The sequence below is a fragment of the Pantherophis guttatus genome, chromosome 5 (genome assembly GCF_059756535.1).
Source record: "Pantherophis guttatus breed Tessera chromosome 5, ASM5975653v1, whole genome shotgun sequence".
In the NCBI taxonomy this organism is placed as follows: Eukaryota; Metazoa; Chordata; class Lepidosauria; order Squamata; family Colubridae; genus Pantherophis; species Pantherophis guttatus.
Genome location: NC_142067.1, coordinates 106,681,509 through 106,692,418, shown reverse-complemented (window position 1 = coordinate 106,692,418; position 10,910 = coordinate 106,681,509). Strand labels below are relative to the sequence as shown.

Below are 10,910 nucleotides of genomic sequence, written 5' to 3'. Positions count from 1 at the left end.
TCACATGCCCACAGAGAGGGTGCTGTGTGCCTCCTCTGGCACGCATGCCATAGGTTTGCCATCACGGGACTATAGGATCTTAAAAATGGGAGGTGCTTTTTGATGGCCAAATGATATGCTGGACCCCAATTAAATACTGAGATAAGACCATTTAATTTATGATTTATTTGGAACTTTCCAAGATAAAAAGGATTCTGGTTTTACAAGAGAGAGAGAGAGAGAGAGTGGAACATAGACTCATTTCTTTTTATAGTTTGCACAACAACATAAAAGTTGATTGGTTTAGGAAAAATCATTTGCCCAGTTACATCATGAAAAATTAAACATCCAATAATATGTCAACATAAGAATTGAAAAGCACATTGTATTAAAAGTATCAAAAGTAAAATGTTAGCATGGGAAAAGACATCCTGAGTCCCATAGAATCCATTGTGAATAGATACAATTTCAGCTAAGTTGAAACTTCTTAACATGCACAATTGAAAAAGAAAGCCTTTTGTTATTCAGCCTGAGAAAGTTCTTATCTTGCAGTTACAAGTTGGTTACTAAAGGAAAACTTGAACGTTCCATTCCCACAAGGTTATGCTCAAATGTGAGCTAAATTAAAGAAAGGAACCCCTTGTTACTTTGCCAGTGCAACAGTAATACAAAAGGAGCAGATTGTTCTATTGCTGCCTCATCTCCTTTGCTGGCTGCTCATAAATTCAGGAATTGACTTTCCACCAGTTGTCCTAGACTCCTCACTAATCAGATAGTCACCCACGATCAGGTAAAAGAGAAAGGCCATTCAGAAGTAATCTTCTCAAGTGCTTCAGTCCCCTCCTGTTGCCAATAGCTAGTCAGGCATTCAGTGAAACTGCCCGTAAGATATCTAGGGAACTCCTAAATGCCTGCTGGAAAATATTCAGATCCATAAAACACCTGAGATGATCCTTCTGTTCTTTCCATGGAGGTTCTGTACGGCACTCAAACCAGTGGGTTTCTACCAGTTCAGGCGAACTGGTAGCGGCAGCAGTGGGAGGCTCTGCCCACCCATCCGGATGTCATTACAGACACTCTGTGCATGCGCATAAGCGCCGCGCACGTGAGAGTGAAGCAAGCGAGCGTGTGCGTGTGCTCACAGTTCCGAACCGGTAGCGAAGGTAAGTGAAACCCACTACGGACTCAAACTCATCTGAACCAGGAAATAATCTGGCAAAGGCAAGTAACTAAGAGGAATGTCCTTCATTGCTAATCAACTACTCTCAGACAAAAGTAATATCCAGTATATGGCACCTATCAACTGCCACCTTATGTTTGCTTGTGCTTCGCTGCTATGCGGTGGCAGAAGGGAAATGAATGGGTGATGCTTTGGGAAATAAAAGTAAGTGCTTTAACTCCTCGAGATGTTGCCTCAAGGTCACCCAGCTGGGAGAAGGAAAGGGGCCACTTCACGGACTACACTTGGACTGACCATTAGGAAAACGTCTTGCCTGAACCTGATTGGTTACGCTGGGGTGGGCAATGAGAGACCGTTAAGGAAAAGTAGAACTTAGGGATTTTGGCGTGTAATTTTCAGTTCTGGCTTTGCACTTCTGCATTATACTTGATCTCTAATAAACTATACCTTTCTCAACAAATGGAGCCAAGAATCATTTTTATTTAGAAGTTTAAATTGTGCCAGGTCCAACACAGTCTTTATTTGTTGGGCTCAAGATTACTTAGGACAAACCCCTGATTATGATGGAATCCCTGCACTCCTAAGCATTATCGAACACAGCCCTGAAGACAGGATGATTAAACTCATCCAACACAAGCATAAGGATTCCAACCTCATGCCTGATCCCACTTCATAGAAGGATAGCTGGCACGCTAATTGTTTTTTGTAACTTTGCACATCATGCTCATCTTGGCAATACATTTTCCAAAAATATATCTGGCTTAATGATACTCTGGATGTCTAATATTGATACAAGAAACAAAATGATTTCTCAGTGTTTGAGCCAGATATGAATCTGATCATGAAGAAGTGGTTCTCTGATTAGGTTGAATACGGCTCTGAAAATCTGCTACTTTAGTGTTGTTGTTTTTTAAATCTGTGATCAATTATGGATTTAAGTGGTTCTCTGATATTTGGTGAGAAATTATCCATAGATTTGGCCAGCAATATTCAGAACGTAGGGAGTTGGAGCAAAAACCTCTCTAGTTCCCAGGCTGGTTTACCAGATGGACTTGGAGAGTTCACCAAACAGGGTAGGAAGGTAATATTTCAGGCAAACCACCAGTGAATCCAGTTTGCTTTTAATTGATGAGCTTTGGAATCAGTGATCTAGAAACAAAAACACTTTATTGTGGTGACTATTTTCCCCGAAAAACGAATTGCACACGAAACAATGAAGGCCCTGCCTGGGATCATTTGGCATTCATTCCTCATGACCTATTTTACCTTGTAGCAGGTCAATGGAACAAAACACATTGTCACGTATGTCCTTCTGTACATAATGCTTTGATGGATTGGTGGCATACAGACCCCCCCATTTGGCTCAAAAGTAGAATGATTGCTGCAGTAATCTGGACTTCGTAAAGGAACACCAGTGATCAATTCTCATAATCATTTGGCCAAGCGTTTAGTTCCAGAAATTATGTCGAAATACACCTGAGCGGTTATGTCGAAATTACACCTGAGCGGTGACTAGGACAAGTTAGCAAATTTGTCAGTTGTCAAACTCTGCTCACATGGCAGTACATACATAATGCATACATTTGCATCCACCTATAAATTTGCAGAACAGTGCCTGCAAATTCTCAGAGCAGCCCATGAAAGGTAGATGATTCCGTTATGGTGAGTGCCTATAGGATTCTTTTGTTTCTGCTCCTATTTCATGAATAGCCTGATTGGAGAATATTTAGTTGGAAGTAACGCAAAAAAAGATTTGGTTATGATATTCTGGTTTACATCTTTTCAGCTTGGTAATGCTTAACCCTTTTCAGGCTGACAACCGGTCTGATTCCTGGAACATCTCCAAAAAAATAAGAGATAAAGCAATAACATAAAACAAGAATCATATTCAAAATTAAACTAACTGAAATTCTCCCCCCCCCACTTTCTCAAAAATAGCTTTAAATGTTTGAGGTGTTGTAGGGTGTCCACAAACAGTTCCTAAAGATGGGGTGGAAGATTTTCCTCCACCAACTAGATAAGGTAAGCCTATAGCTGGAATTTGTCCCAATAGAAGGATAAACAACGTATGAGGAGTGCTAGAGAAGGGAAGGCAGGAGGATCCAGACAGGGTGAATGTCTGGTAAGGAGGAAAAGATGCAGGGTGGGGAGTTCTGAGTGCTGACCCAAAATTAAGACTGGAAAGAAATGGGGACTGGAAATGGCTAGGCCTTGTATCAGTGGTGGTATTCAGCCAGTTCTATCCGGTTTGGGAAAACCAGTAGCGGCGGCTGCGGGAGGCTCCGCCCACCTGCCTGGACATCATCACGTCCCGTTTTTGACGCTCTGCGCATGCACGGAAGGACCTGCACATGCACAGAGGTGGCTCACATTTGCGAACTGGTAGCGAAGGTAAGTGAATACCACCCCTGCCTTGTATCCAGTACTTACCAGTTTTCTCTGAGGAAGCCACCATACTATCTTCCCTTGCTGTTCAATTCCGTAGACAGAATCGCTAAGGAAGGAGAGAGACAATATCTGTGTTCTTCTATGAAAGCCCCTGAGGAGACCCAGAAGGGAAGAATGGTGGTCCTGAGGTCAGGCTCATGTGCAGCTATGGCTAGAGGGAACCAAATCCTAAAGGAAGGATTGTGGCCAATGGTTCTCAATTTATTTGGATTTTCTTGCAAGAATTGTGCAATACCTAATGTTCAAATGCAACTACTGGGTTAACAGGTTGTGCCTCCGTTAATATCCACCATAATTACCCACTAAATTTACCTTTTATTGCTTTCCTACTGTTTTTTTTTCTTTTTTTCAGAGGCACGTTCTGGTTTTCCTTCTGATCCTTGCCCTTTTAATAAACTTATGTGATGCTCAATGTTCTGTGAAACCAGTCGGTAGAAAGGGTAAGAATTTTGTTTTGTGTTCAAAAGAAAAGAAAAATTGACATAGTGGTAATCATGGTTATCCAGATCCTCCTACTGGTTTTTCTCAAAATTCATAATAAAGCAGCACCCAAAGAGGGAAGGCAAAGTCTGATTTCAGTTTGATGAAAATAGTATCACACAATTTCAGTGCAGCTCTGCTCTTTTCAACATGTGCATATAATGTTGCTTTCACGAGAATGACTTGTTTAACCCATCCCTGGTGAAAAGTAAACTATATTCTTGATGCCCCCATAACTAGGCACAGTACAAATAATAAAATATAACATACAAATGTAATACAATCTCTTATTAAAGTTGAGTAAGATAAAAAAAAAAAAAGAATCTCAGTAATTGGAATGGCCTACTACATTAAATCATTAAATCCTATTTCTAAATACCAATACATTCCTACATAAAAATATGTATTTTTGAAATCAGTTTAAAATTCTGATAGAAGTGTTTTGCAACCTGAAGACTCATAGAAGTGGATCTTAATGATTCTTCCCAAGTGATCAGAACTACAGTAACAATAAAGCATAATGTTCTATGGAGCTCTCTGGGAGCTGTCTTTCCTTGGTTCAGTTAATTCCTCCGACTCTTCCTAAAACTGTCCCTTTTGAAAACTTGTGAGGTGTTTGAGCTGTTGGCTTTTTCTTCCTTTTCATAGCAAAAATGCCCTATTCAGGAATAAAGATGTAGTTTTAAGATGTTCTAGAAAGAAGAAGCAGGATTAAAAGTGGGCTATATAGTACAGGTAGTCCTTGACTTACGACCACAATTTAGCCCAAAATTTTGTTGTTAAGTGAGACATTTGTTAAGTGAGTTCTGCCCCATTTTATGAGCTTTCTTGCCACAGCTGTTGAGTAAATCACTGCAGGTGTTAAATAAGGAACACGGTTGTTAAGTGAATCAGACTTCTCCATTGACTTTGCTTGTCAGAAGGTCGCAAAAGGTGATCACGTGACCCTTGGACACCGCAGCTGTCATAAATATGAGTCAGTTGCCAAGAGTCTGAATTTTGATCCCGTGACCATGGAGATGCTGCAATAGTCATAAGTGTGAAAAATGGTCATAAGTCGCTTTTTTTAGTGCTGTTGTAACTTTGAACAGTCACTAAATGAACTGCTGTAAATCGAGGACTATCTGTTCCTGAAATTTTCATTACTTAAAAAGATCAGACATTTAAGATTTTTCATTTAAAGAAATAAACTAATAAGTTAAATTATAGCTAAGTGTTGTCCTTAGTGGTCCAGAAGATCTCCAAGTCCCTTCCAATTCTGTTATTCTGTTATTCTATATATATATATATATATATATATATCTACCAGGGATGAAATGCTACTGGTTCAGACTGGTTCAGGCGAACCGGTAGCGATGGTGGGTGGTGGTTCGGAGAACCAATAGCAATGGCAGCATGAGGCTCCGCCCACCTGCCCGGTCATAATTACTTCCTGGTTTTAACCAGGAAGTAACCTGTTTTTTACCCTCTGCACATATATAAAGTTATCTGTCATTTTATTGAGCAGTTTTTGAGTTAACAGACAATAGCTTTTCTGAGCCACTAATGGAACAGAATGGGACTTTTCGTCTCATACCCTTGGCCGTGTCTTCTTCTCCCCCAGCGTTCCTCCTCAGGTGATTCTCCTCTGACTTTTCTCCTCAGCTGATACGCCCCCATTCATTTGCCCTGGGCAATAGGCTACGGCCCCTCTGTCCCACATGCTAATGGAATGGGCAGCATGCAAGTATATAAATAAAATCTATCGATGAATCTATTTGGTGTTAAATCAAGGCTCTCAGTAATAATATTACTTTGACTGTCACATCTATAATCAATGTGAGTGAATTTAACATGTGATAGGAAATTCTATTTGGAGCTTCCAGAATTCCCCAGGGTACTTGTAAAGTTTGTGATAAAGGAAATTCTAGAAGCAAATTGTGTCTGTGCTGATTACATGATAAGAGAACATGAAAAAGGATTGGCTGCTTTATGAAAAATTGTCTGGTCAAATTCATTGAAAAGTTGCTGGATGATATCCAGAAATTCAGAATTAGTTCTACATTATTTGTGTTCGGCATCTTGCAGGCTGCTTTCAGAATGGAAAATGGTACCGTGCTCCTGCTGTTTGGAAAACAAACAACTGCCAAAGATGTGAATGTAAACCCAAAGAATTAATATGCTGCAGCCTGTAAGTTCAAGCCTTGTACTATCTTGGATTTGCTGAATTGTTGTGTTTAAATACTTAGATGACTATAAACCTCTTCCAAACTTGCTATATTTTAAATGTCCATTCACCTCACTCAAAAGACATCAGCTTTGTTGGCACTTTCAACTCTATATACATAGATATATGCTCTGTATCTATGTCTATATATCTATATCAGGGTGGATTCCACTTACATTTACTACCGGTTCGCAGCGGAATCACGCACGTGTGCTCGATTCCTTTGTGCATGCGCACGCTCTTCTGAGCATGTGCAGAAGCTTCTGCGCATGTGCAAATCACCAATGATAATGTCGTGCTGGGTGGGCGGAGCCTCCCACCGGTTTTACTCCTGGTTCTATAGAACCGGGAGCAACTCACCACTGATCTATATCTATGTACCTATATCTATATTTCCATGAGAATGGTTACCAAATCCTGGTAATGCAAGATCCTGGCTGGCACAAAAACTTATGCAGGCGTGGCATCTAGTCAAGGTGCTCATAGGATAGAATTTACTTAATCAAATACATGAAGCAGTTCCCTTCGTGTATATAGATTGTATGTGGAAGCTTTGGGGGAAGTTCATATTTGACTGCAAACAGTTTGCTGGTGTTTTTTTTTTAAAGTAATGGCGAGAATATTGTCCTTGGCCTTCTTGTTCTAAAGATCCTCCAAATCTTCCTGTTTGATTCTCAAGTGTCTGCAACTATTGATCTACTTAAATCATCTTTTGGGTTGTTGACTCTAGACGAGAGGTCCCCAAACCCTGGTCCATGGATTGGCACTGGTCTGTGGCATGCCAGCAACCGGGCTGCACAAACAAGCAAAGCCCGATCCTTGGGATGCAGGCAGCACAGGAAACCACACTCCCTCTGGTCCGTGGAAAAACCTCTCTTCATGGTACTGGTGCCTGGCGCCCAAAAGAGGTTGGGGGCCATGGCTCTAGACCAACCTGTGTCCTGAATTCCTGCAAACTCATTTATTTATGCTTACAAAATTATTTATTTTTATTTATTTGTTAAATGTATTTGCCACTTATCTCGATAGCTTAAACTTTATGAATAATAAAATTCAGGTTTAATAAAAGTTAATAAACTGATGATCTAAGCAACTAACATTGCTTAGATCATTATATTGTCCTCTCATAAAGATCTAAGCAACCTTAGATTTTATTAATGTAAATTAACTTTTATTAAACCTGCATTTTATTATTCATAAAGTTTGAGCCATCGAGATAGGTGGCAAATAAATTTAACCAATATAGAAAAATTATTGTACAAGAAGTTGTACACTATTTTCACACAAAAAATTAAACAGTTATTATTCTCTTATTACAATAAGATAAGAGACAGGTTTTATAGGGGTTTATAGAGTGACAGGTTTTATAGGGGTTTGCAGGAGCCTATTAGCTTGTATTTATTTATTATTTATTCACATTTGCATCTTGCCTATTCCTATCACTCTAAATTGTTTACAAAGCATATGTGAAAATATGATAAACGATTAAATATTGTTTATGCACTGCTGCCTCTTACCCAAATGCCCTCTGAAAGAGAACTGTCTTTGCCATTTATCTAAAGGACATGATAATAAGGACATATCTAATTTCAGGGCAATACTGTTCCAGAATGAGAATGTCATTCTTGAAGTGCCACCTCCCCTGATAGTCTTCAGTCTGAGCACCAGTGATGGGATTCAAATTTTTTTACTACCGGTTCTATGGGCGTGGCTTGGTGGGCATGGCATGGCTTGGTGGGCGTGGCTTGGTGGGCAAGGCAGGGGAAGGTTACTGCAAAATCCCCATTTCCTCCCGATCAGCTGGGACTAGGGAAGCAGAGAATAGATGGGGGCGGGGCCAGTCAGAGGTGGTATTTACCGCTTTTCCGAACTACTCAAAATGTCCGCTACCGGTTCTCCAGAATTGGTCAGAACCTGCTAAATACCACATCTGCTGAGCACCATAAGTGTTCAGTACCAGCAGTCGGTCTATCTTGCTAGTTGATTGGTGTCTTAGGCGATTTCTTTAATGTACTGGTAATTTTATATCCTTTTTGCAACATGGCCTGAATATCTGTCTTAATTATTTAGAGTTTTCAGACCTATCAACTACGATAAGAAGAAATGCATTGCCATGTTTCACCGCCAAAGTTGCTCCATCCGTGTGGTGAAGAAGAATGACCCTGCAGAAAGATGCCACGTCTTTGCTGGGGTTGGTTAAAAATTTGTACTCCAATATGGTTTTTTTGGAAATCTGGTATTTTTTTCTTTCTTCCATTCCCAGTTTTGATCTCAAGTATTCCATCTCTGTTACTAAGCAAACTTTATTTACAACAATTTTGTAGTTCTGACGATGACCAAGTTCAAGGCTGAAAAATTGTTGTTCCAGTCACATAAAAAAATACATATTTAATGGATTCTTACTATATGAATACATTAAATTAATTACATTACTATAATGAATGTTGCCTTCATAAAACCATTAGAACAGGCCCAGTATTTAAGATTCCTATTACAAAAATGTGTATTTTGGAAAAATGAGACCTTGGCCTAAATTTAATTGAACTTTAAACTGAACTTTAAAGTATGTATGTTAAGAGGAAGTTTAAAAAAGATGTATTAGAATGTTTTGATTTTTAGAAATGTTTTTAACAAAAACTTAGTATTTTAAAAATGGCTGAAAAAAAGAAGTATTTTCCCTTTAAGGTTAAAGAATTTGAAAGAATACAGTGAATATTGTTAATATAAATGGTGATAGTTTATAAAGATTATTAAGTGCAAATAGAAATACATATTATTTCATCAGAAAGGAAGATAAAGCAGAAATGGTTAAACTGATTGTTCTATTCAAAGAGGAGAATGTATTTATGTTTTTTATCTGGATATCACTTCTGGATCTTGTGCTTGTGATTAAAAAAATGAAACTTTGACTTTGGTTTTGCTGATTAGATAGATTTGTTGTTATAGAAATGGCTAGTTATATTCTAATGTGTAAAAGTAAAAAGTTGAGACTGTAATGTTACCTTGTACTGTGCTAAAAAGAGTCGGAAGTAAACACCTTTTCCTTTCTTCCCTTGGACCTCATATTTTCTTTTCCCCTTTCTTTTTTCTTCCTTTAATTTCCTATTTTTATTTTTCTCTGTACTATTCATTGATAAAACAATAAAAGTCATAATAGTCAAAACAACCATAACTGTTACTGAAGCCGTAGATCTAGCTGTAGTTATAACCATATTCAAACCATAATCCGCACCTAGTACCCAGGCTAAAACTCATCCTAGCCTAAATCCAAATATTTTTACTGCTGATTCTGTGGGTGTGGCTTGATGGGTGTGGCGTGGCTTGGTGGGTGTGGCTGGTGGGCATGATAGGGGAAGGATACTGCAAAATCTTCATTCCCACCCCACTCCAAGGGAAGGATACCGCAAAATCCCCATTCCCACCCCACTCTGGGGCCAGCCAGAGGTGGTATTTGCCGGTTCTCCGAACTACTCAAAATTTCCGCTACCAGTTCTCCAGAACCTGTCAGAACCTGCTGGATTTCACCCCTGCCTAAGCCCTTAGTCTAATACTAACCTTAACCTTAACCCTAACCCATTAACCAAAACATTAACCAAAACACTGATAGTTTTTTGGCTGATGAGATCTCCAGCATACTCAATCTGTTGAATCAATTGGACAGGTAGAAACTTTTTGAAAAAGATGGTCTTTTGGGTAACCCAGTCCCAAGTCATATAAGTATTTAAAGGTGACAACCAGCACCTTGAATACACCTGGAAACACACTGGCAGCCAGTGCAGCTCATGGACTAGTGGATTACATGTATTGTGTAGCCGGCACTATTTATTACCAGTTCAGTCACATTTAATACAAATAGAGGGTCGTTGAAGCACTTGGAGGTTTATCTGTGTCCTCAGAGTCACCCTCTAAAAGGATGCAAATAACCAGCTGTCTGCAAGGAATATAAATCCTTCCATTCCCCATTATCCTGTCAGAGCTGAAGAAGCTTCTTGGATGAGAAGTGAAACATCTTCAAATAAAAAACAAGAAAGTCCAGTTGCCTCCTGAAAAAGCACCTTTGGGACAGCCATGACTTGAATGACTACATTCAAGTCTACAGTCATTTAATAAATGTTTCACTTAGCCATAGAAATTTTGGGCTCAATTGTGGTCGTACATTTTATTTATTTATTTATTTATTTATTTTTGAATTTGTATACCGCCCTTCTCCCTGAGGACTCAGGGCGGTGAACAACCAGATAAAAACACCAGATACAAATATTAAAACACATTTAAAAATATATATAGATTTGGCCCCGTTAATTAAAAACGATCAGCAAAACAGAACAATTGATAAAACCCTTAAAAAGAAATTAAGCCAGCCCGGCTTGTTGAAAAAAGAAAGTTTTAAGGGCACGGCGGAAGGCACTGAGGTCATGGATTCTCCTTATCTCAGGGGGCAACTGATTCCAGAGGGTAGGTGCCCCCACAGAGAAGGCCCTCCCCCTGGGGGTCACCAGCCTGCATTGTTTGGCTGATGGCACCCCGAGGAGGCCCTCTCTGTGGGAGTGCACGGGTCGGTGGGAGGTCGTCGGTGGCAGTAGGCGGTCTCGAAGATAGCTAGGCCCTATGCCATGG

General features: G+C 39.6%; 1 protein-coding gene across 1 annotated transcript; it reads left to right on the top strand.

Annotated features, from left to right (window-relative positions):
- Positions 1–3,914: 3,914 nt before the first annotated feature.
- MSMB (microseminoprotein beta) lies at positions 3,915–9,459 on the top strand (the record flags this gene model as incomplete). The annotated part of the gene is made up of 3 exons (XM_034420359.3): positions 3,915–4,047; positions 6,155–6,257; positions 8,364–9,459. Coding segments are annotated over 3 exons (366 nt in total), but the record flags the coding sequence as incomplete, so codon positions are not given.
- Positions 9,460–10,910: the final 1,451 nt, after the last annotated feature.